The sequence below is a fragment of the Verticillium alfalfae genome, genomic scaffold (assembly GCF_000150825.1).
Source record: "Verticillium alfalfae VaMs.102 supercont1.1 genomic scaffold, whole genome shotgun sequence".
Taxonomy (NCBI): Eukaryota; Fungi; Ascomycota; class Sordariomycetes; order Glomerellales; family Plectosphaerellaceae; genus Verticillium; species Verticillium alfalfae.
In genome coordinates this window covers 4,239,626-4,265,680 of record NW_003315038.1, presented here as the reverse complement: position 1 = coordinate 4,265,680, position 26,055 = coordinate 4,239,626, and the positions used below count along the sequence as shown (strand labels likewise).

Genomic DNA, 26,055 nt, shown 5'->3' with positions numbered 1-26,055 from the left:
CATGTACACGACATGTCGACATAGAAGGCTTAAAATACAAAGACTCTGTCAGGCTTTCGCACTTGAACTCTTCACATTTTCATAAGTTGGTTGGGCATGGAAGTCTATTCTTACCAGACATGCTTGTCTTCTTCGGACAGCATTCTGACATTCTAGCCTATTTACCGCACAGTGGCGCCAGTCAGGGTCTGGACCGTGCAGACACCACCGGCCTCGGTGACGAGCTTGCCGGATCCCTCTTTGCCGAGTTCCTTGACAGCGGCGGCGTCAAAGGCGACCTCGAGGCCGGCCGTCGTCGTGAAGCCGGGCTGGATGGTCTCCCAGACCTTCTTCTTGGGGTTCAGCACGCCCTCGGGCTCGCCCTTCCAGCCCTCGAAGAAGACGCGGTCGCCAGCCTTGGCGTCGGCGGGCGGGGCCACGAGCTCGACGGGACCCTTGTGATCGTCGACCTCGCCCTCCTTGAGGCGGGGCGAGGCGGCGAGGACCATGGCCGAGGACTTGATGCCGCGCATCTTGACGGGCTTGAGGTTGCAGACGACGACGACCTTGCGGCCCTGCATCTCCTCGAGGGGGATGAGGCCGTTGAGGCCCGAGCAGACGGTGCGGCAGATCTGGCCCTCGAATTCGGTCGTGTCCTCGCCAGCGGGGTCGCCCATGGCAATGGTCGAGACGAAGAGCGAGTCGGCCTCGGGGTGCTTGATGGCCTTGAGAATGTGGCCGACGCGAAGGTCGATGAGCGAGGGCGACAGGGGCGCGGCGGCGGCGGGCGCCTTGGGGGCCTTGGGGGCCTTTTCCTTCTTCTCCTTCTTGGGCTTGGCGTCACCGGCTCCGACGGCCGCCTTGACCTTGTCCTTGACCTCGGCGGCCTTCTCCTTGGTGCGGTCGACGAGAGTGGCGTCCTTCTTGGCATCGCCGGCGGGCGCAGCAGCAGGAGCGGTACCGGCGGCGGCACCAGTACCAGCACCACCAGCACCACCAGCAGCGGCGGCGGCGGCGGCAGCCTTCTCCTTCTTGATGCGCTCCTTCTCGGCCTTGGCGTCGACGGGGGGCTTGACGTAGCGGACATCGTCGAGGTCGACGGCGACCTTGTCGGTGTCGGTGACAGAGAGCTCAAAGGCGCCCGAGTTCTGCACAAAGTCGAGGTGGCGGACGATGTGGGGGTAGCCCTTCTCGCCGGTGCGCTCGTCGGCGGACCAGGCGGCGACGAGAGGCCGCACGGCAGTGTAGAGGGCGGTGTCGGCGCGGCTGGGCTTGCTGCCAAGGAGGGTGGTGCGAGTGCTGAGGTGCGTGTTGAGGGTCTCGAGGATGGGGCTTAGCTGAGCCGAATCAGGAGCGGGCGTCTTGGACTGCTCCTCAACGCGAGTGGCTGTGGTGAGCCATTGCTGGATCTCGGCCTCCTCGGTGGGCGTGTAGGTGTTGGCAGAGATGGGGTTCATTTTGGTAGTGATGCTCCGAAGGAGACTTGGTCGGAGGACTCGTAGGGGCAACAGCGTGGCGGTAGACAGGATGAGGATGTGGGAGTGAGGACGGTGTTGAGATGGCACTTGGCGGGTCAAAAATTCATTCTGCGGCGGGGTAGTCACTGCCATGGATTGAGTTTCACACCAGAGGCCATACCCCGCCAAACATGTGAGCGGGACCGAGAGGCCGGCCTGAATTCATGGTGCCAGCTGGAATGGACTGGCACCTTCATCTATCCTTGGATGCCAATGGTCACGTATATCTATCTACAAGGAACTTACAAGGGGGTTTAATGGGCAAGACGCGTGCCCCCACAACTGGTCCAGTGACATCGCGCGCCCTTTGCGCGTCGCTCTTCAGCTCTTGCACGTCATTGACTCAATTTGTTCGCGGGATTGGCCCTTGTTCATTTTTGAGTCGCGTTGGAGGGGGGAGCAATCGCACGTACCTTTCATTCCCTAGGCATCTGCCGCCACCCAGTCACTCCCCAGTGTCGCCTCTTCTCCCCAGCATCGTTCTGTATCGGTCCCTTCCAGATTTCTGTTTGGTCGCACCGAATTCTCCCGCCTCATTCTGTCACCACTGCCCTCACTTCTCCCATGCGCTTGACCCCGACTGCCCGCTGACTCCCCCGACGCTGACCTTCAATACCAACTCCCAAAATCAACCGCCCTGAGAGACGTTGTACGATGGCCTCACCCTCCCCTTCCGACGAGGACTCGGTCCTATCTCAGGGCCCAGAGCCCCCAACATCCGAATCCTCACCACCTCCCGAAGATTCTATTGAAGACCTCTCGCCAGAGGCCCAAAAATGGCAACAGGACGAGGAGAAGGCGCGCACCGCCAACGAGCAAGCGGAGAAGAAGAGAAGGGATGCTATTCAGAAGCGGAAGGATAACAAGAAACCTGAAACAAAAGCCGAGCGCGAACAGAAGGCGCGTCAGCTCGATGACCTGTTGCTGAAGAGTGCTGCTTTCAGTGATATCCTGACCAAGAAGACGCAGGTCTTGGGTAAGGTTGGAAGCGGTCTCGATGGAAAAACCTTGGGAGAGCACGATCTGCACATGGCGAAACAGCCCAAGTCTCTCATCAACGGCACGATGAGAGACTACCAACTGGAAGGTCTGACCTGGATGTACGAGATTTGCCAGCAGGGCATGTCGGGAATCCTAGCAGATGAGATGGGTCTAGGTAAACTTCAAGGCTCGCTACGGCATTTTCTGGCACTGACCATATGACAGGCAAGACGGTGCAGGTGATCTCACTCATCGCCCTCCTTCGCGAAGAAGAATTCCTCGGCCCTCATCTGGTGATTGCTCCACTCAGCACATTAAGCAACTGGATCAATGAGTTCAAGAGATGGTGCCCCTCAATCCCAGTTGTTCTCTACCACGGTACTCCCAAGGCGAGACAGGAGATTTGGGCCAAGAGCGTGAAGAAGCACCTCAAAGGTGGACGCCCAACGGAATCCTTCCCGGTTGTGTGCACCTCATATGAAATGGTCTTGGTGGACAAAGCTGCACTTTCCAAAGTCAACTGGGGCTTCATCATCATTGATGAGGGTCACCGCATGAAGAATTTCGACTCGATGCTCTCTCGGGAGCTTCGTACCTTCACTTCAGCGACGAGATTGCTCATTACCGGCACGCCCCTACAGAACAACCTGCGAGAACTTTGGTCGTTGCTTCATTTCCTATTGCCCACTATTTTCAGCAATTGGGACGCCTTTGAGTCGTGGTTCGACTTCAGCGACCTCCAGGACGTTAAAGGGACTTCCGAATTCATTGCTGATCGCGAGAACCAAGAATTGATCAAGAAGATCCATTTAATATTACAACCGTTGCTTCTGCGCCGCGTCAAGGCCGACGTGGCTAAACACCTCCCGAAGAAGCGAGAGTACATTTTGTACGCCCCAATGACCAAGGAGCAGACCGACCTGTACAATGCGATTAGCGACAAGAACATTGATTCGCGGACGTTCCTCGAGAACAGGGTGATCGAGGCGCTCGAAGCGTCGAGACATGGTCCATCTCCTGCCATCACAACCCGCCATCGAACCTCAAAGGCAGGAAGCAAAACGAAAAAGGTGGTGCCAAAAAAGGAGGACGAAAGCCTCGAGGTCTCTCTGCCATTAAGAACGACCCCCCGCAAGGCAAATCAACAACTTCGGACGCAAGCCCGGCCCCGAATGCGTTTACCATGCTCATGACTAAGAAAATTGCGCATATTCCTGCCAAGCAGACCAGAGGTCGCTCCACCAAATCGAAGGCATCCACAAAGCCACCTACTCGCGACGGTTCAACCGCATCGTCCAAGAGGAAAACGCCCCCCACGGCTGAGGTGTCAGTGTCAAAAAGTGCAAAATCAAGTCGAGCTTCCACCCCCGCAGTCGCATCCAAGAGCCTCACCCGCCAGGGCCGCTCGTTGCGACGCACTAGGTATACTGAAGCTGACTCCGATGAGGATAAACTTTCGGACGATGAATTTGAGGCCAAGCTAGCCGACGAGATAGCCGACGATGATGTCAAGGAATCTTCACCTGAGTTGACGCCCGAAGAGGCAGATTTCAAGAGAATGGTTGACGCCGCAAAGCTGGAAATCTCCAGGAAGAAGCTTGGTAATCCACTTATGCAACTGCGTCTTGTTGCCAATAGTCCCCATAACTTCTTCAACCCCTGGGGCCTCGAGAATGGGCCAGAAATTGATGAAAGCATCGTCACTGCCTCTGGCAAGATGCTGCTTCTCGACCGCCTTCTGCCCGCTTTGTTGAAGCGTGGCCACAAGGTGCTCATCTTTTCTCAATTCAAAACGCAGCTCGATATTCTTCATGATTATTGTACTTTCAGGAAGCTCAAGATCTGCCGCATCGATGGAAGCGTATCCCAAGCCGAACGTCAGGAACACATTGATGCCTTCAATAGCGACTCAGACTTCAAGGTCTTCCTGCTTTCAACACGAGCTGGTGGCCAAGGCATCAATCTGACTGCGGCCGACACCGTCATCTTGTTTGATTCCGACTGGAACCCTCAGCAAGATCTCCAAGCTCAAGACAGAGTCCACAGGCTGGGACAAACGAAGCCGGTGGTGATTTTTCGTTTGGCAACTAAAGGCACCGTCGAAGACAGTCTCCTGCTCAGCGTCGAAGCAAAGCGTCGCCTCGAGAAGCTGGTTATCAAAGGCGGCCAGTTCAGAACGATGGGTCAAAAGATCAACAAGGATGAAGACTTGGACGAAGAGAAGCTCAAGGCGCTGTTGCTCAAGGACGGTCATGTGTACGAACAATCTGGCAGTGCCGAGATTTTGAGCGACAAAGACGTTGAGATTCTGTGTGATAGGTATGTTTCCAGGTGATAACCCGGCTTTGTACTTGCTGACAATTCTTCAGGAGCGACTCGGCATATGAACGTGCTGCCATCGGCGATGGTAACGCGGATTCATTCAAGGTTGTTGAAACAGCAGCCACTGGCATCCTTGCAAGCTAAGAGTCTCCACTACCTGCCCTTACTGCCTCGCCGATGACGAACGTCTTGGTTTGGGAGCATGTGGATGGAGGATTAATTATTGTCTGGATACGCCGCTGGTCGGTTAGCAATACTGAGCGCTACACTGTCTACGAATGATGTATTAAGCTGTTATGATCACACATGGAGTTGGCTACCTAGAACATTGCTCAAGCACCTAGTAAAAGCAAAATTTGACACATTGCTGTTATGCACGACGTTGATCGATGTCTTTCTAGCTCGTTCACACGGATGAAGTTCAAGCCTCTCAATGGCAGTGTCTCTCTGGCCTGATCATTATGCCTGCACACAGGAACTAGTAAGATGACGAAGGGCAGCCGCCAGGCATGCTCCGTGTGATGTATTTAAAGTTTGACACACGTTCCTTCAACATGCTTCTATACGTTGTCTAAACATTCAAGCCATTCATACAATATCAGCCCCTCAAGAATGGTAAATTATCAAGTCTGCTGCTCTCCGTCCTTCAGCGCTAGAGGGAGAGATCAAGACCGGCAGAGCCACTGGCACTGGGGTCGACATCAAGACTGGTAGCGGGATCGATGTTCGTTGGGTCGAGGTCGGTATGAGGGTTGAAAGTGATTTTATCACGCGATGCGCGCGAGTTGTAGACAGCGACGTATCGGACCTCGAGCTGCCCCCCCGACAGGGTAGTGTTCAATGGTGTGTCACCACCCGCCAGGGCATTGGGGAAGCCGCCTCCCAACGCCAAGTTGAGAAGGATGAAGTGAGGACGGTGGACCGTCTTTTCCCAGACATCCGATGGCAACTGCGTCTCGTTGATCTGGTGGTACTGCTGCCCATCGATGTACCAGCGCAGGAACTCGGGCGAACTTGTCCTGTCAACCTCGATGGAGTACGTGTGGAAGTTTCCTTCACAGGGGCTGTTGGGGCAGACCATATTGTTGCCCAGTCCGCTGGGTTCGTTACAAACACCGCCCGGGTTGGTGCCGCAATGAAGCGTGCCCCAGCCACGGTTGAGATTGTTAACGTTCTCCATAATGTCGAACTCGCCGATAGAAGGCCAGTTCCTATACAGTCATGCGTCAGGAACCAATGTATGCCACACCAAATCTAGTGACCACCTACCAGTAGTTGCCACGGAAATCAGCGCCCAGAGTCCAAAAGGCAGGCCAGTAGCCGACGCCATTGCTGCCGAGGTCGGGGATCTTCAGATCGGCTTGAATGATCATGATCCTGTCCTTCTTGGCCATGAAGTCGGCTCGCTGAGTCTCGATTCGGGAAGAGGTCCAGGCTCCATCCTTGTCACGGATGGCGGTAATCTGCAGATTACCCTTGCCGTTGAGGTGGACATTCTCAACGTTTTTTGTGTACGTCTGAATCTCCCCTGTACCCCAGTTGGGAGGACCACCTGGGTAGCTGGTGCCGACGTCAAAGATCCAGTTCTTGTCTCGGGGAAGACTGTTACGTCGACCGTTGAAGTCATCGGCCCAGGTCAGCCAGAACCCCGGAATCTTGGGGACAGCTGCCTCTACCCCAGCCAAGAGGCAGAGGGCACCAACAATGACTTGACTAGCAACCATCTTGCTGCTGTCACCGGCGTGTCAGAGACCATGACGCGAAGCGATCTTTGGGTTCTTGAGAATTGACTTACATTCAGTCACGGTAACAGACAGCAGACTACGTGCTGAGAGCGATGATGTAGATCAGGGAGTGAGGAAAACGAGTGACAATTCGACTGAACGAAAGCCGTAATGACTGTAACGAGCCGACAGAGAGTAAAGAGTGGATGGCGCGTGGTTCACTGTGATGATCTCAAAACAACGCCAAGAGGAGAACCACGACATCTTATGAAGAGAGAAGGCTTGGATCGTTTCCGGCATCGGACACGTGAAGGTTTGCTCTCGACCGTGGCATGATTTGTCACTGAAAGGGGTGCCAATGCAACGGAGGGCTTGTCAGCTGTGATGAGGAAACCCAAAATATGCACCTTGAAAATGCGGAAGACACCGTTGTCTCTTTGAGCAGAACAAATGCTGAACTTAAAAGTGATTCAAAGTGAAATGAGATGTTACGATCATAGTTCGATGGGCCATGCAGAGCTGTGTTTCTACAAGTCTTCCCGATGGAAACTTAGGCAGCCCCTTTTGCTAACTTCCGGGACTGCCATAGGCGGATCCACTTTGCGTGGTGTGGCACAAGGTGCTGTGGCTACCTAGCGTAGAGTTGTCAATTAAGGAGTGAAAATCATCGAGTACCCAACGGCCGAACGATTCATCCGCAGTCTGTGTCGGCATCCATGTTTCTACCAAAGGGGAAGAAAATGTCATCGAGAAAGTTTCCAAAGCCTCCGGCGGTGCCCCTGATCCCGTTAGTGTCGTAAACCCTGGATCCTAGAAGAGGTGGTATCGGCGGCCACGAGAAATGAGCTCGTCTACGCGAGGATGTGTACGGCCCATCTTATTGGACGGTCGTCTCCTGTCGCAATGTTTGTAAGTGCTTTGCTGTCGCATCAGATAGTGCTCAGGCCGCTGACTTAAGGTCGGGAAAAAGATGAATGTCAAGCATGAAGGTACCGAGCCAGGAATAAGTTATTTCGGTGACAGGAACACGTGTCGCCATGTTCCATCTGAGCTCATGCGCAAAGTCTTGGAACGTACAATTACGATTCAGAGACGCATATGCAGCCTGGAACTCGTTATCTCATTTTAGCTACTTATTGTCGAAACATTAAGTTCATCTTGATAAGATGCCGACTGCTTGTGAATTCTCCAACCGTGCAGGAGAACAACATCATGTCTTGCGAAGCGATTTGTCAGCGTCGTAGCTCTGTGTAGGATCTATTACCTCTATCGCCGCGCAATTGTGTAGAAGAAGGGCTTACTCATCAGATAGGCATGGATAATTTGGGAAGTTGAGGAGTCTTGGGACACAACTTTCTCAAATAATCATTGATGCCCACGTGCGGGTATTGGTTTGTCTTCAACTCAAAGAAATCTTCCCTGAAGACGTTGAACGTGCCAGACCGTGGCAGACCTGGGGTTTAAGACATAGGCACGATGTTAGAGGCGCTCGTTAGCAAGGTGAAGTCCTACTGTGATGCCTGACAACAGGCGATGGATGCTGATCATTCCATACCATCAACGGAGGCATTCTGTCTCGGTGCGAAACCACTCTGCAACCACTCTCCTATCCTCGAGATTGTGCATTTATCAGCGGCTACAGATGTTGCGAAATAACGAGCTTCTGGTGGACGCGCCCAAAGAGATTCGAAACCGCTGCAGTTCAAGATGCAGCAGTTTGTTGTGAAGTAGCCGTGGGTGTTCAGGGCACCGAGTTCAAAAGATAGATGCCGCGCTGGAAGTCCGACCATGAGATAACTGTCTAGGCAGGCTCACAAACCCGGTCCTTCGTCAGATCGCCTTGATATTGTGATGGGCCGTATCTAAACCCAAAGCATTGAGATAGGGTGCCATGATGTGCCTGTGACCGTCCAAACACCAGAACTCCCGGCGATTCTACGGCCACACGACCAGAAAATGTTTTTCGATCTCACGAGGCGCTGTTAGTGTTCCAGACGACAAGACACAATTATGGCCACGTGAAGACATGCAGGTTTGCGGCACAGCAGGCACACCTGCGGGAGGGTGACAGTGCCAATCAACCACGATGAACCCCGCATTCGCAAAGCTCCCAGCTCATGAACATGAACACGAATGTCCCTCCAAGCCCATGTTTGTCTCTCAATCCAAGGTGGCCGTATGATGATCACTGTGGATCCGATAATTCAGATTTGCCAAAGCGAAGAATCATACGATCCTTCCCGCGCTCACATTTCGCCAACTCATCTTCGCTACCTGCCTCCCTCCGGCGAGGAAGCATGCTCCTAGCCCGGCGCGGCTCGACACGTCGCACGAGATCTTATTCAGCATCAGGTGGCAACAAAAGCATGCCCAACGGGTCATTTGTCGATACTTCTTTTTACAAAATCGATTTCAAGCCAACTACCTAGTCGGTACTCGTAAGGGAAATCAGACATGCCTCCAACGATTGAGAAGGTTAGCTCCATGCTGGGAATCCGTCTCGACAGTAATGTCACCAGCTTTCTGCCTGGTAGCACTGTGACGGGGTGCGTCTATCGTCAGGCTCACATCGTCTCCGCTGAAGCGATTGTCAAGGTTACAACACTCGGGCGGGCAAAGACAAAGGTCGTCGCCGCACCGAGTATCCGTGGGGTGGCCACTGTGTATCGCGGAAGGTCCACACTCGTTGACGAAAAAGATCATGTCCAAACGCTATTCCAGGGACCTCTGCACATCCCCCCTATCGCTTCGACGGATGGGATTGGGCACCAGTGGCCTTTTTCTCTTATCATCCCTCTCCGAACTACAGCCATAAGTGGATCTAACGAGCAAGGCGAGGCAGACCAACCGCCTGAACGTACCGATCAGCAGTCTCTCCCAGCTTCTTTCACGATGAACCGAGCAGGGTTTGGTGCTCGGGACGAAGGGTTTATTGAATACACCATCAAAGCTGAACTGCAGTCGAAACGACAGGGAGCTTCTGAGACGGTCTACGCCACTTTACCAATAATAATTCAGAATAACCATCCTGGGCCTCCTGTCACAAACTTCCAACTTACAAGGTATCGTTTGTACGGTTGGATATCTTCGTATTCGCTTCTTCCGGGCATTAGCGCAGCAAGATCAACCATTTCTCATAAAGCCAAGCTACTTTTCAGTTCCTCCAAGATGCCTGTCTTCGCTGGTCACTTAGAAGTCGACACACCGGCCGTCATTCAGTTGGAAAACCCAAACCCGATGCCGATCCGCTTGCAATTTGTACCAGACCCAAAGGTCATGAAGGACAGCCCAATCGATGGTATACCCCAGAAGATGCAACTCCAGGCGCTCACCATGGAGATTCAAACAGCGACTGAGATCAAGTGCGGTGGCGTCGAGAGTTCGTGGGCGGCGATCAGTCCGAAAACGATACGCGTCTCGGTCTGGTCCTGCCTGGCTTTTGGGCCCGGCACACGGCCACTTTACATTCCGTGCGCCGGCGACGGACCCCCTATTGATGTGGGCCGGAAGGTCAACCTACGTATCGGCCGTACAGGCTTGATGGGCAAGGCGTATCCTCAGGGCGATGTCCATGCATCATTCTCCACACGTCACATCAAATATTCCCACCGCATCAGCTATGAGCTCAGAGCTGTAGTTGCTGGCGAAGTGCTCAAGTTCAAGTGGGACAGCGAGGCGACAGTCCTTCCTCCGGCCAACGATGTGCCACCTGGAGACCCAGATTGGCTACAGACACCTGAAGGGACGCCGTATGAAACAGACGTGGACGAAACGCCCCCTCCTGCTTTCCAGGACGCATGGCTTCGTCCAAGGCAACATAATACTGTGCCCTCCGTGTCTGGATAGCGGCGGTTTGATCGAGTACATAATACGATGAAGTCTGTGTTTCCCATACTGCCAGGGATATTTTCTGACTTTGTTTCTCATATATTGAGTTCCAGCAATCTTTCAGTTAGCTTAGCTTGTGGAGATATTCTGTAGGAACACCAATTTTGAGCTTCCTCATGCATATTTCCCGACAGGGAAGTGCGAGTTTACAGTTGTGTTGAGATTTAAGCGACAATACAATGAATTTGTTACAATGATACATGAATGGGCTTATCCAGAATTCTGTCTGTTTGTTCTTTACAGAAGGCTCCGATGAGCGTGACGCCTCCCAAACACGGTGATGTGATGAGTACGTGAGTGCAACCTAAGTTTGTTGGGTCATGAAGGTTGCAATCCCGCTCTTTCCACACAGTGGGGATGTAGGTCAGTGGTAGACTGTTCGCTTCGCATGCGAAAGGTCCCCGGTTCAATCCCGGGCATCTCCAATTTTTTTGCCGCTCAGATTCACTGAATGTTGATTCAGCAACTTCATTATTCCAGTAGATGTCGTGCAACAATGAACAGACTTAGAGAACAGGTCGAATATTCCAAGATCAGAAATCATGTTGAGTGCTCAGGGTGACGGCCCTTACAAGAGGCTTCGTGCCACAACACAGAATTTAACGCAGAGCTGAGAGTTTCTGAACCTTGATCGGGACATCCTTTGTTCGTTCTTGTCTTCTCTTATCCTACTCTTGTAATCCTGAGGGCTCCGTCTGTCTATGATGGGGCCACGGCGCTGCAGGCAGGGACTTGATCCTGACCATAACCAATCAAACCATTGCATCCAACGTCACCGATACCAAGATGATCATCCACAAAAACTTCCAAGGCTGAAAACTTCACCGGTCGGTGGAGCTCCTCATACAGGTATCAACCACAACTGTGGACGTCGTGCGACCCCCTCCGCCTTGAAGGAAGCCGGTCTCCAAGCCATCTCAGGGCTTGACAGGGCGGAAATCCTCCTTCCGATGCTTTTTTTGCTTTGGGAGGAGCCTCGCCGTTTCAGAAACCAGATGTTCGCCCTGCCAAAGCCAGCCGGTTACCAGCTCTGACGCCTGTTGATGAGGCGACTGCAAGTTCTGATGCTACCAGGTCCTCAAGAGACACAACTGACATCGATGTCTTTAATGTAGTTCTGCAGCAGGCCAGAAACATCCGCCGGAGCGAGCAAGGCTCGGCCGTCACGGCATTCGCTGTCAAGCATCCCAGAAGATTGGTGCTGCGAGTTCCACAGCAGCCTAATGATAAAACTCCAAATGACAAGGAGCGTCATCATGTGGTCAGATCACTGCGATTGACCAAGAGGCGCGCCACACCTTCAGGGGCTCTTCAGCCGGAGTCGCTGCTCAAGCACAGACGAGCAACTCAAAGACCCGGGAGCGGACGAGGGTCACCGCCGGCGAGGGCGAGCGTGTCGTGACTGAAGTCAATGTTTGTGAGCGCTCCTTCGCTGGAGATGGTGTACTCTCCACCCGTGTCAAGCATCGGCAGTTTTGTCGAGGAAGGAATCGATAGGGAGTGATGATGGTTAATTGTTGTCAATTGTTGTCATTCATACCATGGGATGGCGGAGTGTCATGGTCGGCCGTGGTATCCTCTTTGAGCGAAGGGCTGATTTGGAGTTCATTTCGTTACTGCATTGTTGATTAGAATTAGGCAGGACCCAAATCCCACTGAATCTCCTGCTCACCTACGAGATAAATGCTCGCGCTCGATGCCGACAGGTGGGGTATAATCATGATCCTCGCTATCCAAACATGTCGTCATCCTCGTCTTCGTCGTCGCCGCCAGCCCGGCTTCCATCCTCTTCCTCCTCCCGCCTTGTCATCTCTGTGCTGGCGCCAATCTTGCGCACGCCATCCATAACGCCCAGTATGAACCCCCTGCTCTCCGCCAGCTCCATGGCACCGACGCCGCGGAGGCCCATGACGCCGCCGACATCCTTTTCGAGGTCCGCCGTGCTGTTGCGCATCTTGGCGGCACGCACCTCTTGCAGATCGCGCAGCAGGGCCCTCACCTGCGCGGAGGCGGGTATGTCGTCGCTCGCACGCGCGAGAAGCAGTTCGGCCATTTCGAGCCAGTGGTAGGGTAGGGCCCCCGACGGTGCGTCGGCTGTGCAGGAGGAGAGAAAGGGCGGCGAGAGTGTGGTTGTGTCTGTCAGGCGGTGGGCGTTGCCGCGCGCGTCAGCCTTTGTTGGCGGCGGCGGCGGCGGCGAGAAGGCTATGGGGTCTTTGTGCTTTTCGTGGGTGAGGATGGCCTGGAGGGAGTCGGGATGCAGCCATGGCGGGGGCACAATGTTCGCGCGGCGTTGTTTCTTCAGGAGGAGGGCTAGCCAGAGTGGGATCTTGGCACGATATGGTGGGCGTAGAACGGGAGTCGCGCCCTGAGGAGAGCATGGCCAGATCAGCTTCAGGGCGCTGTGAGGTTCAAGGGAGGGGCACCTACACTCAACAGCGGCATGCTCTCGAGGCGTTGTCTGGGAACAATGGTGACGAGCTCCATCTCGCAAAGGAAAGCGACCTCGCTCGGCACGAGGCCTGCTGGAAGTGGTAATGCCATTGTCCAATGCCGTCTGTGCTGGGGGGGTGACAACGTGAAGCTGGTCGAGGCGCTGTCGACGCGACAGCCATCAATCGCGTCGTAGGGGGGTGACCGCGGGGTTCCAAGGCACCTGTCAGGAATTGCTCGGTGTAGACTCGGTGAAGATGGCAGCTTGTCTTAGTCAGCGTCATGGCCGCCGCCATCGTGAGAGTCTTGGTCCCAATACCTCTTGGGGCCCTCCGCGACTGAATTCGAACACACGATCCACCTGGCCCATCTTCGTCTTCTATACCTCAATGTTACTGACGAGTATGCTGTGCGCTAGCAATCGTCGGCAACTCACATCAGCATGATCTGCTTTTGGGCTTGCGGCCGTTCAGGTACGATCTTTGTAAAGCTCGCTGGTGCGCTGGCCAGGGACGAGCCGCGAGCGACCATCCGCCCTGCATTCTTCGTATTCCCTCTCCCCTCCCTTGGTGTCACTCCTGAGGTCACCTCCGCGATGTCAGTTGCCGCGTGTTGACGACTACTCGTCCAAATTCCCCCCCCCCTCTCTCCTCTCAACGATGTCGGCTGTGCCGGTGCTACTACGGTCTGGGACTACTACTATCGTCGTCCCGCTTTCGGCGCCGAGCGAGATCCGCAATTGCAAGCTCCAAACACCTCAAAAGTCGCCTATGCCGAGGACCTCAGCCGATTATCTTTGAGATGTCTTCCACTAAGTGGCGACTGGTGCCGCCATCTCAAGATCCGTCCGACAGGTCCGTCTCGAATTGTACGAGACCAGCCGTGACACCCGGCTGAGCCGTACCGAACTTGGTCTGCGAGTACGATGAAGTGAGGTGATGCTCGCACCTGTGGCTCGTGACAGCTGAAAGCATCCACAAATCGACCCACCCTTCTCACTTGACATCCAAGCGCCGTCGATCGCAGACTTTTCTGGGAGCTGACCTCCCAAGCTTGCGTGCTGATGTGGTGGTCCGAAAAAGATAACTGATCCTCGGACAACCGTGTGCCATGCTGTTTGCGGCCAGGGTTTGACTTGACGTTCCACATTTCCTCAGCCAAGCAAAGTTTCCCCGCAGTCTAGACCACAGCGAGAACTGTCAAGCTTCACTAAGATCGTCGCCTAAGACCGCCGTCCGGTACATGCTATTTCGGTGTTAGACCACATGGTGCTTGTACGGTGTCTTTGGTACGTGGTCGTCCATTGGCATGCTGTCATTCCCCAGCTTTACGGTTGTTGACAAAAGAACAGCATATCTCTCGACCCTGGAGTGCTTTGCTTTCCATGCCTGCGGGCAAATGTGGCGTGTTCGTGTTGCAGAGGGCCAGAAGCCTCCCTTGCACATAGCATAGCACCTCGGGGATGCACCAGTGCTCCCAAAAAATTTCAACACCAAGCCATTTTCAAGCCATTCGAGCCTAGGACTTAACGATGCTCACCAGCTGAATCTGTCCCGCATAATAAAGCGCGGCGCAGGGTCCCTTTGTCTCTCGCTGGCGGACGCCATCCCCATTCGAACCCTGGTCGGAGCCGCATCCAGGGGCTGCGCCATTGCTTTCGCACCAGTCTTCGCTCTCGGACCCTTCCTCTTGTTGTTCCTCGAGGTGAATATGTGCGGTTTTCATTGGAGGAAGCTAGGCGGCCTGACGTCGCCGGAGGCGCAATCCCAGGTGGAGGCTGCGAGTCAACCTGCATGTCAACGGGGAGACGGGTTCACGCCTGGCTCCAGTCGCCAAAGGAGTTTGACCATACCAGTGTCAGAGGACCCCGTGTCAGGACGACGGCCATTATTCACACGAGCTTTTCAAGCTTTGCTGGCGGGTATGCTCACTGCGTTTTCCGTCGCCAGCGACCATCTGTCCCACAGACCCAACGTTGATGTCGTCACTGGTATCTCCTCTCCATCTCAGGAGATATTGCCTTAGACTGAAAGACCAGATCGTGAGCGAACCTAGAGCGGCCGTCTTGAGTTACGTCCGAGGATGACGAACTCTAAGTCGAAATCATCATCACCTCCCTCTTCAACCTCGTCATCCCGTTGAGTGCAGATCTGGTAGGGCGGCGCTACTGAACGTACTAAGACGCTACCGCGCTAGTCCATGCACAACATCAACGACATGGGACCCGAGATCGCAAAGTTTCAAAGCCACTACCAGCCGTCGGCCAACGACGCCATGCCTAGGATGTGCGTAGGTCCACCCAGAACAACGACCTAATGCTCGTCCACCGAGGCGAGCGGCAGCCAATGCCATGCTGCAAACGACCTGATGGCGTTCGCAGCCGAGCTTGAAGCTCCATCGACAGCTCACCCTGAACGGGCTGGCCGACATGATCTTGAGTAAAGGGGTACAGGCCCGATTCGTGCGACGGGTACCTGTGGGAGGTGATGGCGGAATGAGCGGGAGGCATGTTCCATATAAGCCACGACCGCGTCGTCCCCTGATAGTTGTCGAGGCTTCTCCGTTTTCACCAGCTCTCCCTCTCATTTGATCAACACCCAGAAACCAGAGGTCACAATACCAAGTCGTCATCATGAGCGCCCCAGAGTCTCCCGATCAGCGGCACTTCTTCTCTCACCTTTCGAGCAGACAAACCTCTGCTGCTCCTGGCTCTCCCACAGCCGCCGCCCCTCCAGGAGCTCCACCAACCCGTACGACCACCAACCGGCTTCCCATTTTGAAGGCACAGTCAGGAGCACGCAACAATGTCACCGCCGTGGTTGGCGAGTTCGTCGGAACTTTCCTCTTCCTCTTCTTCTCGTTCGCGGGCACGCAGCTTGCCAACACTCCCGCGTCGACGAGCACCGAGCCAAACCATACCGCGCTCATCTTCATTGCTCTCTCCTTTGGCGTATCCCTAACAGCAAACGTTTGGGTCTTCTACCGCATCACAGGCGGCATGTTTAACCCTGTGGTAAGTGTCCTCGTGTGCTCAGATTGACCCATTATAAAGCGGCATGCTTACACGATGACCCCTCTCTTAGGTCACTCTTGCTCTCGTCATCTGCGGTGGCCTCCCCATCACCCGCGCCCTGCTCATCATGCCCACTCAAATCCTTGCCGGTATGAGTGCTGCCGGTGTCATCTCCGCCCTTCTACCCGGGCCTTTGGCCGTTACCAACAGCTTGGGAGGCGGGGCCAACACAGCCCAAGGCCTCTTCATTGAAATGTTCCTCACAGCCCAGCTGGTCTTCACGATTCTCATGCTGGCCGTTGAGAAGCATCGCTCAACCTTCCTGGCCCCTGTTGGCATCGGTGCCTCCTTCTTCCTAGCCGAACTAGTCGGTACGTATCCTCAGATGTCTTCTTTTGGCTCCCGCAGCATCCTGAAGGATCAGAATATGAAGTACTGACACTTTGGTAACAAGGCTGCTACTGGACTGGCGGTGCTCTCAACCCAGCTCGTGCCTTTGGCCCCGCCGTCGCTACCCGCACGTTCCCCAACTACCACTGGATCTACTGGCTGGGCCCCATCATGGGATCTCTGCTGGCTTCAGGCTTCTACCTTCTGTTGAAGGCTATGCAGTACCAGGAGTGCAACCCCGGTCAGGACGCGAGTGGCGCTGATCTCGAGCGCTATGAGGATCGTCACGCCCAGCACCACACGACCACCGAGGAGCCCAAGGTGTAAGCGTGCGGCCGCGAAGCTTATGATGATATCATGTTTGTAAACAGGGTCATGCCAGGCGGGGTATGATGGCGACACCGTCGCATGTCGGGTCGTTGGCGAGGTTAGGTTCGGACATGCCATGAGCTTGACAAAGCGTGAGACACATGTTATGTGTGTAATAATTCGAGGATCGCGGAGTTTCGGGTTGGATTTGGTAGAGAAATACTATCCAGCATTTTTTTTCCTTTCATGACACAAATGCCTTCCAATGATGACGATGATAATGCGGCAATGATGTGAGCGAGCAAAGCTGAAGTATGACATGCGAAACAAGCGGAACTCCACTAACTTCCGTGTCATCATCAGCACACCTCAGACCCCTCCAAGTGCTGTCGCGCTTCTCCAGAACGCTCTCGTCATTCACATGGGAGAAGGTAGATGCCGATGAGCCAGGCGGGCGGTGGGGGGCCCAGGCCATGCACGACAGCTCGTTTCTCATTGGGGGGCGAACAAGCCTTAGAACAAGCTACCATCCCGAGTGCATGAGCTGTAGTGCACCGTCATGCGAAGATCAAGGCGAGCTCGAAATTCACCCCGGGACGGCATTCGGTTCAAAAATAGTCCTGCCGCGCAAATCTTGCCGTCTTCTTGCAAGCCCGAGACTCGGTCGTGCAGAGAGAACACTCCCTTTTTGCAGTGAAGGATTGGGGTCGGGGGACGATCTGGGGGCTAGCGGCACCAGCGGCCGTGTGGAGGATGCAGCTGCAGCAGCTGAGGCTGTGATCGTCAGCGTCCAGGTACATGGCATCTATTTTTGAGTCAGGCTGTCCATTGAGCTTGATTTGGTGAAGATGTGCCTCTGGGAATCGCAACCTGGACCGACATGACGGGTCACACAATGCAACAAGCTTTCATTTGTCGCCGAAGGATCATGACTGAGATTCAGACAGAACATTTCTACCATGGTAAAGACCCGAGAGAGCCCAAGTATAAATTGGCACGATCGAACGAGAATATTACTGCCACAATCAGAAACATCTTCACTTTGCTCTCATTCCAGACTCATCACTTCATTTCCATCAATCACAATTATCATATCATCAATCTCAATTGCAATTGCCAACATGTATCACAAAACCCTTCTCGCTGGCGTGCTAGCCACAATTGCTGGGTTGACTTCCGCCAATGACGCGATCCCAGGCAGTGCTTTCGAAAGTGAGCCAACCCAGCGACACACATACAACATGGATCGCAGTCAACTAACAATCTATAGACAGCGGCCATGAAGCAGCCATCGCCGGTGCCCCTATGTATCACTTTGGTCGCTCGTGGGATCGCAAGCCGTGCTACCCAGAGGCCGGCCAGACTGACGGCGTCAAGACGGACGGCGTTGACTCGGACCTCTGCTTCAGCAGTCAGAACGGCGGCTGTGCCGATCCCGGACCCTGGAACGGCGTCAACTCTCCCGGAAACCCGTTTCCAGTGTATTACACCGTTCGGCAGTGCAACGACAATGAGTGGCGCGTTGCCTACAGCATCTACTATAAGAAGGATTCTGGCCATAAGAACGATTGGGAGAACAGCATTGTCATCTGGAACGGAGACGGTGCCGGCGGCTGGAAGCGGAGCGGTACGCTGCTTGGCTGGCACAGCGGTTGGGATTACCACTCCTGGGGCGACATCCAGAACACCGTGAACAAGTAAGTAAAATCCAGGAGATGTAGATTTTTAAAGCATCTTTGCTGACAAACTCAGCGACGGCGACCTTTTCGACCAGGGAGCGAAGGATCGAAACCATGCCAAGGTTTATCAGGGATTCTACTATCACGCCACGTTCTCGACTCGCAAGACGTCCCTCAACACCTGTGCCAATACTAGGGACGAGTTCCGATCGAACGACTGGTACTTCCTTCCTGACGGCACGTGGCTCCACAACGGAGATCTCATCCAAGGTAGGCTGATAAACGGAAAGAGAACTACCTTGAGCATCAAAGACTAACCCTGACTCCAGATGGCTGGGATTATGGCTCTGCCGACACGAACCCGTCTTCTCTGCGAAATGAAGCGCGCTGGATCTGTAACCGAGGCTGATCAGCTCGGCTCAATGATCAAGAATCAGAGGAAACTTTTCTTTCTGGCTGATTAAGAGGTTGAAATTGTGATGCCAATCAAATACTGCGAATACGACCCAGGATGTACAAGGACCCTTGCGATGCCTTTATTGTTCCAACAACCGCAAAGCTCTTTAGTTTACTATAGAAATTCAATCACGGACTTGACCTTTCAAATCTTGCCGACCATGTGGCAGCAGCACAGCGTAAAAGTCCGTGAACAAGATGCCGATTACCCGAGAGTCTGGGAGATCATGCCATTATGACGCTCACTGGTGGACCGAATCGAATGTCGAGCGATCCTCTGGACGGGACCTTTCGCCACGGCGCGTATTGTCACAGACATTACTGTGCCTCAATTCTCCAGTGCGGGGTCATTCTTGCACGAGAGTGGTCAGTATGAAAAGGCTGTCTTCCCCAGCATTCCACACATTACATCCGAGCACTGTCATCAAGTGATATCCAAAGCGAGGATGAATTCAAGTGCTGACTCTCAGAGACAATTGATTATTGGAGGCGCAGGAGCAGTCGCTGCTCTATTGCTAAGTCTCGGCACAACATGGGCAGTTATCGACTACAACGCTTACATTGCACTGGGACCCGGAGGGCCACCTAACAACTTCTTCGGCTGGGTCATCGTCAACATTGCCGTACGCCCGTTCTGTTCGAGTGCAGCCAGAGCAATTTTTACCGATGACTACCCGAAAAATGGAGCACACAAGGACATCGAGTCCCTTCCGAGAAGACGCGGGCCTCGTGCCAGTGTTGCCGGTCTGGTACCACACCGCCAAGTCACGCAACGGGCCCCAGAAACTATGAGAACGGTGAGCACTGAGCTTACAGCTTTCGAAAGCATCCGTTACGAAAAGGCTGATACCCATCCATAGCCTGTCTTGAACCTTTTCGAGAATGCTGCATCCACAAACCCAGAGATACTTGAGAAGCGGACTTCGAGTTACGAACGACATCATGATGCCCTTTTCGTGGCTCAAAATCTTTTCAAAGAAAGTACTATGGACTTGCCGAAGGCGGCATTCATAGCAAAGGGAGAACTTGGACATCACCATGAAGACTTATCAATGCACCTCTACCTGAGCCCGGCCGATGCGCGTCAGGTGATTGAGAAGGGTTGGGGAGAAAGACATCGTCTTTCTGTTCCTACGAACACCTGGTTTAGACACAGGTACGGAATTGGAGACACGTATCTGATGATCTACGGACCCCGAGATGAAGAAGAAATGGAAGCCTTGAGGATCATTCTTGAGAGCAGCATCCGGTTTATGACTGGAAGAGACGTGAATGTCTTTGAATGGAAGAGCTGAATACGAGGTTTATGATTGATATCTTCTTTGTTCGATTTGTGGCTACGTAATTTAGCTTTGTTGCCATTTGATCTCTAATGGTTTTGTAAGTACACGTAATTCAAGCCGTTCAGAGACTGTATTGATCTACCCACTACAAACTACAGCAAAAGATCGATTACTTTGTCTGTCGTGACGGCCTGTCTGCACGCCATCCTTGAGCTATGCCACAATTGTCAGTCAGATAGCATGAGATGGTTGACACACATTTTGGCACATGATACGTACCTAATTGGTGGAGGAACTCAATCAGAATAGGCATGAGAGTAGAAATAGCGAGAACCTGTCCAAGCGTCCAGCCATCTCTGAAGTTTCCGACGTTTGAAATGTCGAAGAGTTCTGAACGATAAGAACCGTAGAAGTAGAGAGCCACGACAGCTCCAATGCCCAAGAATAAGACGTCCATAATTCCCAAAACATCTGCAAAGGTCCGGTATGTAGGGCTGCTTTGTCGAATGTTGGCTAGAATCCGAAGTTTGTCGAAGTGCACATCAAAGGTCCTTCGGCGTTTCCCGTGTATCAGCGGAATAGGAGAGCCAGTTCCTTTTCTCTGGCGTCTTGCTAGCCAGGAAGCAACTGCACCCATGCTGAAACCTCTGAAACAACAATAGCCTGCTAGAATAGAGGCTGCAATGACCAGAGTTCGTACCGGTAGTGAGTATTGGAAGTTGCAAACGTCATCCCAGAAGCTTTCAAACTTATATGGTCGCTTTCCGTCGTTTGCGTGAAACCAAACCAACATGATCACAAGCGTTACGATGCCCACAGTAAAAGACATGTACATCAGCCACTTTGATAAGATTGTTGGTTTCCGAGCTCGCTTCGTAGGATCCTCATTTCGTCTGGTATCCTCGAGCCTGCGGATGCATGCCCCGAGACGCACAAGCCACAGACAAACGAGATTGGAGTAGAGCAGAATCCAATATTGTAACAGAAGATCTTTGGTCCATACGGTTGGCGTACTCGAGGCGAAGTTATGTGTCAAGATGGCAGCGGGCAGAACCAATGCAAAGACAGCCGCAGAGTCAGAGAAGCCGCTATAGGAAGCTTTGACCGAGTCGTATAATAGCCGCATGATTGGCCTTTTCCCAGTCGGGTGGAAGAAACCTAAGTTGCAGGCCGTATGTCCAGGTGCTGTTCGGTTGCGTTTATTGCGGGTTTGAGACCACCATCGTGCTGCTTCGACCAAGGTGATAACCGAATACAAGAAACCAGCCGCAAGTTGAATAATGTAGAAGATGAAGACCTGTCAAATCTTGAGTCAATATTGCTACATGACAAACGTATAGATGGGCTCAAAACCTACACCAGGGCCATTGACGTCGCCGAGTCGGCCATCGTCAAAATTTAGCTCGCATACGGCCTTTTGACACCGGCGGCTCGGTTCGTTAATGACAAAGCGAAAGTAGGGCGGTTCAAACGGCAGTGTGCTATCTTCCCAGAGGTCCGAGTCCGGTCCAGCCATCGAATCTATCCACTGTTTGCGCTCTTCTCCAAATTGATCACGTAGCAAACGCTCCCATTCGAGAATTTCGCCGTATCGAGCGAATTCGTCGAGGCTCGGTGGCAAAGCTTCTCGGAAATAGCGCTCAATCACATCAGAGTGAAGAGACTGAGGAATCCAAAAAGTGGTGTTCCCATCGCTTCCTGGGAGATCATCGACGTCTTCATAATTAAATAGATCAAACCATGATTGCAGGAAATCTTTCGTGAGATTGCAATCACTGCCAAAAGTCAAGTCAGCGAGGGGTGGAGGAGTCCATGCCGTGAAATTTGTGGCCACATTGCCAGAAGACATTATCTGGATTCGCGGGGAGCCACGCTAAGTGAGAGACGACTCGCCAGTTTGAATCGTCGATGAATTTGATGTCGTGAGCTTTGCAAGGGCGTGAATAAAGGTCATGCCCTTCATTTGCTTTCTCTGGATCCTCTTATTCTGTACGTCCGACTGTGATGTCGAGCCTGATCTAAATCTGTCTGAGGCTGAAGGCGAGCTTTGGGCCCCCAAGCCTTCTTGCGGCGTCGTGAACGAACCGTGTGTCAGACGACAGATTCAGAAAATCAGGCCGGGCTCCCAGCCACCACGAGATGCAGGACTGACGGCGATTGCATCCCAATCAGGAAGAGGCACAATAAGCGAGCTGCACGGGAAGTCCACAGAGATCGATAATTTGGTGTGAAAGCTATCCAAGTGACAACACTTCCTATCTTGGGCCAATGTCTGGTGCAGCCTAGAAAGCCTGTGCCGCGCGAATGCATTTGTGTGCTGAAGCAGGACATTTGGGGGTCGATAACGTCATCTGAATTTTTTGAAATTTAGTGACATCACTGAGGAGTCCGGGGTAATGTAAGTACGGGAAAGGATCATGGGCCCTGTAAACGTTGGGAGCCCCATGATCATTAGAATTTATATGTGAGCGATTTGGGGTTCTTCCGAATGGCGAACTTGTATCGCTACGCCGTGTCAATCAATTTGAGCTTTCGTTATTCAACTAATATAAAGCCCATTAAACCCTCAATTGGCCCTCAGAAAGCAGCCAGCCAGTCATTGCAAACCTACCAAGTCCCACATGTTGCGAACTGATGCAGTAAATATAACAGTTTTGGACATCAACTGAAAACCCTCCTGTCGGAGTACCCAATAATTCATGTTCAGACAGTCGTTGCCTTGAAAGTCTTCCGACGCAGTCTTCAGCATCGCAGGCATCCCACACAGCAAGTTTGGCACCAACTACTTTTCTTGTTGCTGGCCTTGCTGCCGCACCAATGGCACCAACTTGGCTTTGACCCTTCGTCGATCATCTGTCGAGCCAAATTCTGCCGTGTCTCTTTGCTGGTAGTCCCAAGGATGGAGCGAAGAACAGCAGGCTTTGACATGTCGACCTCGAGCCTTGGAAACCAACGAACCCAGGGAATCCATGGGCCGGCAGTGCTGGCGCCCATGATGAGTAGGGGCCCTGCGATGTCCTTTCGCACAAAGATCAGGCTATCTAATCCCCCGATGAAGCTCTGGGGGTGCTCTTCACACCCATTTTGCCGAGCAGCATCCACAATGAAGTCTCGAACCGCCTTTCCAACCTGCCGACTCAGTAGTGGGAAGTCACCCGCCACAGCGAGATCCACGAGTGCGAGTGCCTGGATTAGAACCGGTGTCAGGACCGGCTTCGAACCCTTGTCTTGCCAATGACGAACCGCCTTGACTTGCAGGAATCTCGCAATGCCTAGACTACGAACAAACGGTGCTGCGAAATTTATCGCTATCCCATGGGCACACATGGCTCTACCGAAGAAAGCCAGATCAGGAGGTTCGACGTCAGCGTACTCCTCACGCTGAAAGGCAAAGGGTGCACCACAGCGAATTGCAGTCAGAGTCTCATCCGCCGCAAGAATGAGTTGCTTCTCGGCGCAGACCCGGCGAAGGCGTTTCAAAAGAACTGGGTCAAAGGCGCGACCGCTGTATTGCCCATCAACAATTTCGACGATGATGCCAATGCAGCCGCTTTCCTTTGCGTCCTCTAGCTGTGCTCGAAGGTCACCTTGAGAGCTGGTCGGGTTCAGGAAGAAAGGGTCCGAGCCGCAGTGATGGCCCTTGTCAGGGTTGATCCCAGGCGTTCCCTATACAGTCATCAGCTCATTTCATGTGTTCGCCGTGACGGAACGATTCAACAGCTGACGCTTACCACTGAGCTCGGTGAGTTTGCGGCCGCTGTGTACGAATCGGACAGCAGAGCCCAGCGCGGAGTGCTTGCCTGTCTCTGGTTCCAACCGACTAACTTCAGTACGGTGTGCTCTTCAATCACATCGACTGTAGCGTTGGAACTCTGGGCTAGGATGAATTTCCCGAGCATTAGGATTATTTTAGATGCCAAGACTGGGTTCATGGCCTGTGTACTCGAATTCTGATAGTCGATGGGATAGAAGCCTCTAAAGAACGAGCTATGTACACATGTCAGCTTGTCAAGAGTGGTGACTTAGCAGGAGACTGGTTGAGACATCCTACCTAAATTTGCTTTCGAAATGAGCAAGGAGCTCGTCATACCTCTTCTCGAGCTTGAGGCGATTTGTTACGAATTGATGCCATAATGGATTGGCTGGTGTGATAGCCTGCAATTGATCAAAGCACAAGATGGCGCCCCAAGCACTGTTCAGATCATGGTTAAGCCTTTGCTTTGGTATCCCGGCTGGTAGTGGGGGAGTTGAAAGACTCATTCTGACGTCAAGCAGGCTGATAAACTCCTGGATGTATGTAGTTGGCATATTGTCGGGGAAGGCCGGTTTATAAGCCACGAAAAGCGACGACAAAGCCTTTGGCGTTGCTTAATGAGGCCTCTCAATATGGCCCTGGGCAGAGAGGCCTCACGATGGTAGCATGAAGCGCTGCAGATACATCGCAAGGCCGCATTGGTAGGTTCCAGGGGTGACTCGAAGAAGAACAGGGGTCCGCGATCGCCATCAAGGAATTCATCTCGAACCTGTCACTGAGGTATTGCTCTGCAGTACTATTAGGCGACCTTGCTGTGCACGATCTCATGATCGCGTACAGGAGCTCCAAAACAGTAATGTGAGGGCTGGGGTGCACTGTTCCACATTTGCAGTATCGCAGCCATGCTAGGCACCAGTGGTGCATTCTGTGGATTAAGGAAACTGAAAAGAGTCAAAAGAAATGGCAGGTAACACGTATGACCCACGTGTGATTAGCTGTGCCGTAGACAAGCCCATGGCAGACTCGCCAGTAATGAGGCCACACGCCCGACTTGTCGTTGACTTTGCCTTCAAGGCTGAATCCTTGGCGCCCAATCAGTCATTGGTTTCTGTCCCAACTGTGGCGATGCAAATTGCACGGCCGATGGTGCCAAGTTCGTGGGGCTCAGACGTCGCAATAAACGTGCGGCACAGCGCGGGAGAACTAATGCCCCATAGCCCAGGCTGACGGTCGCCGGTAGGGTGGTTACTTAGACTACGAGTCAAGTTGGGTAAAAAGCCTGAGGTAAGGTAGACGGCCATGGATATTTAACCAAGACTCGATATAGGCCTATTCAGCCTATATATGAAAATAAACTACTTTATGCATCTTATACCTATAGGTCCGCTCTACAGCTTATTATGTATTTCTGATATAATGCCTACCCAGTCCCTAAGACCTAGCTCTACTTCTAGCTATTATAGCTAGATTAGAGCGATAGCCTATACTATAAGCTATTCCCTTCATCTAATTATATAAATCTAAGAATATACTTGAGTAGTAATTTAAAGCAGTTTTGAAATATAGTATACGAAGTATATAGTGATATTATATTTAGATACTAGTAAGTGAGCTCTAATAAGTTATAGAAGTAAGATCGCGATTGAAAACGAATCATACGCGTATAATCACGCCCATAGAACCCTCTCGGCACTTCATTGGCCGCGATTTCTTTACCTCGAGTGATGTTGTTAGCGACTCCTCATTACATGCCTGACGGTTGCTTCCACACTCCGAGAAGAGTTTAGCTACCTACCTATCTTGGGGCTGATGACATGCATGTGATTCGCCATCACCGTAATTGAAATGAGATAATGGCCTCAACCTCGGCAGCTTCACCTTCACCGTACTGCACATCCTTCGATCAAGATTTACTGCACCTCCTTGCACTCTCAATCCGTCTCGCGTCGCTCCAAAATGGCCGGATTGATCAGAGAGGCGTACAGCCAGTTCAAAGACCTGCCCGTCCCAGACACGCTACAAACGGGCCGTACGATCATCATCACCGGCGCCAACGTCGGCTTCGGCCTCGAAGCCGCCCGCCACTTCACACGCCTCCATGCCGACCGCGTCATCATCGCCTGTCGCGACAAGACCAAGGGCGATACCGCCGCCGATTGGATCCGCGCCTCGTTTCCCGATAGCCCTACGAAGCTTAATGTCTGGCTAGTTGATATAAGTGACTTTGCGAGCATCAAGGCCTTTGCGGCGCGGGCTGAGAAGGAGCTGAATCGTGTTGATGTCTTCCTGAGTTCGCAGTATCGCGACGTCGACGTATAGCGAAAGTATGA

The 26,055-nt window shown here is 53.0% G+C and overlaps 10 protein-coding genes and 1 non-coding gene across 11 annotated transcripts in view; 7 read left to right on the top strand and 4 right to left on the bottom strand.

The window, feature by feature from the left end:
• Nucleotides 1-161: 161 nt before the first annotated feature.
• Nucleotides 162-1,436, bottom strand: VDBG_01295 (GU4 nucleic-binding protein; the record flags this gene model as incomplete). The annotated part of the gene is made up of 1 exon (XM_003009566.1): nucleotides 162-1,436. The coding sequence occupies one exon, from the start codon at nucleotides 1,434-1,436 to the stop codon at nucleotides 162-164; it is 1,275 nt and encodes a 424-aa protein (XP_003009612.1).
• A 714-nt stretch (nucleotides 1,437-2,150) lies between these two features.
• VDBG_01294 (ISWI chromatin-remodeling complex ATPase ISW2) lies at nucleotides 2,151-4,943 on the top strand (the record flags this gene model as incomplete). The annotated part of the gene is made up of 4 exons (XM_003009565.1): nucleotides 2,151-2,556; nucleotides 2,703-3,474; nucleotides 3,531-4,796; nucleotides 4,847-4,943. 4 exons carry the CDS (start codon nucleotides 2,151-2,153, stop codon nucleotides 4,941-4,943), a joined length of 2,541 nt encoding a protein of 846 aa, XP_003009611.1.
• Nucleotides 4,944-5,451: 508 nt separating this feature from the next.
• VDBG_01293 (endo-1,3-beta-glucanase) lies at nucleotides 5,452-6,523 on the bottom strand (the record flags this gene model as incomplete). The annotated part of the gene is made up of 2 exons (XM_003009564.1): nucleotides 5,452-6,010; nucleotides 6,069-6,523. The coding sequence occupies 2 exons, from the start codon at nucleotides 6,521-6,523 to the stop codon at nucleotides 5,452-5,454; spliced, it is 1,014 nt and encodes a 337-aa protein (XP_003009610.1).
• Nucleotides 6,524-8,977: 2,454 nt separating this feature from the next.
• VDBG_01292 (conserved hypothetical protein) lies at nucleotides 8,978-10,369 on the top strand (the record flags this gene model as incomplete). The annotated part of the gene is made up of 1 exon (XM_003009563.1): nucleotides 8,978-10,369. The coding sequence occupies one exon, from the start codon at nucleotides 8,978-8,980 to the stop codon at nucleotides 10,367-10,369; it is 1,392 nt and encodes a 463-aa protein (XP_003009609.1).
• A 395-nt stretch (nucleotides 10,370-10,764) lies between these two features.
• On the top strand, nucleotides 10,765-10,836 carry VDBG_15025. Its single transcript has one exon. It is a non-coding gene; the product is annotated as a tRNA-Ala (tRNA).
• A 1,304-nt stretch (nucleotides 10,837-12,140) lies between these two features.
• VDBG_01291 (DNA replication complex GINS protein PSF2) lies at nucleotides 12,141-12,952 on the bottom strand (the record flags this gene model as incomplete). The annotated part of the gene is made up of 2 exons (XM_003009562.1): nucleotides 12,141-12,776; nucleotides 12,839-12,952. 2 exons carry the CDS (start codon nucleotides 12,950-12,952, stop codon nucleotides 12,141-12,143), a joined length of 750 nt encoding a protein of 249 aa, XP_003009608.1.
• A 2,521-nt stretch (nucleotides 12,953-15,473) lies between these two features.
• Nucleotides 15,474-16,571, top strand: VDBG_01290 (aquaporin-2; the record flags this gene model as incomplete). The annotated part of the gene is made up of 3 exons (XM_003009561.1): nucleotides 15,474-15,854; nucleotides 15,925-16,225; nucleotides 16,309-16,571. 3 exons carry the CDS (start codon nucleotides 15,474-15,476, stop codon nucleotides 16,569-16,571), a joined length of 945 nt encoding a protein of 314 aa, XP_003009607.1.
• Nucleotides 16,572-17,674: 1,103 nt separating this feature from the next.
• VDBG_01289 (conserved hypothetical protein) lies at nucleotides 17,675-18,696 on the top strand (the record flags this gene model as incomplete). The annotated part of the gene is made up of 4 exons (XM_003009560.1): nucleotides 17,675-17,765; nucleotides 17,824-18,250; nucleotides 18,328-18,502; nucleotides 18,562-18,696. 4 exons carry the CDS (start codon nucleotides 17,675-17,677, stop codon nucleotides 18,694-18,696), a joined length of 828 nt encoding a protein of 275 aa, XP_003009606.1.
• Nucleotides 18,697-19,134: 438 nt separating this feature from the next.
• Nucleotides 19,135-19,983, top strand: VDBG_01288 (conserved hypothetical protein; the record flags this gene model as incomplete). The annotated part of the gene is made up of 2 exons (XM_003009559.1): nucleotides 19,135-19,485; nucleotides 19,606-19,983. The coding sequence occupies 2 exons, from the start codon at nucleotides 19,135-19,137 to the stop codon at nucleotides 19,981-19,983; spliced, it is 729 nt and encodes a 242-aa protein (XP_003009605.1).
• A 2,730-nt stretch (nucleotides 19,984-22,713) lies between these two features.
• VDBG_01287 (conserved hypothetical protein) lies at nucleotides 22,714-23,870 on the bottom strand (the record flags this gene model as incomplete). The annotated part of the gene is made up of 2 exons (XM_003009558.1): nucleotides 22,714-23,637; nucleotides 23,703-23,870. The coding sequence occupies 2 exons, from the start codon at nucleotides 23,868-23,870 to the stop codon at nucleotides 22,714-22,716; spliced, it is 1,092 nt and encodes a 363-aa protein (XP_003009604.1).
• A 1,811-nt stretch (nucleotides 23,871-25,681) lies between these two features.
• Nucleotides 25,682-26,055, top strand: part of VDBG_01286 (conserved hypothetical protein) — a gene marked incomplete at both ends in the record, with an annotated part of 1,092 nt that continues 718 nt past the window's right edge. Inside the window, one exon of the mRNA XM_003009557.1 lies at nucleotides 25,682-26,038. Within this exon, the coding sequence (XP_003009603.1) occupies nucleotides 25,682-26,038 (357 nt within the window). The remainder of the gene's footprint in view (nucleotides 26,039-26,055) is intronic.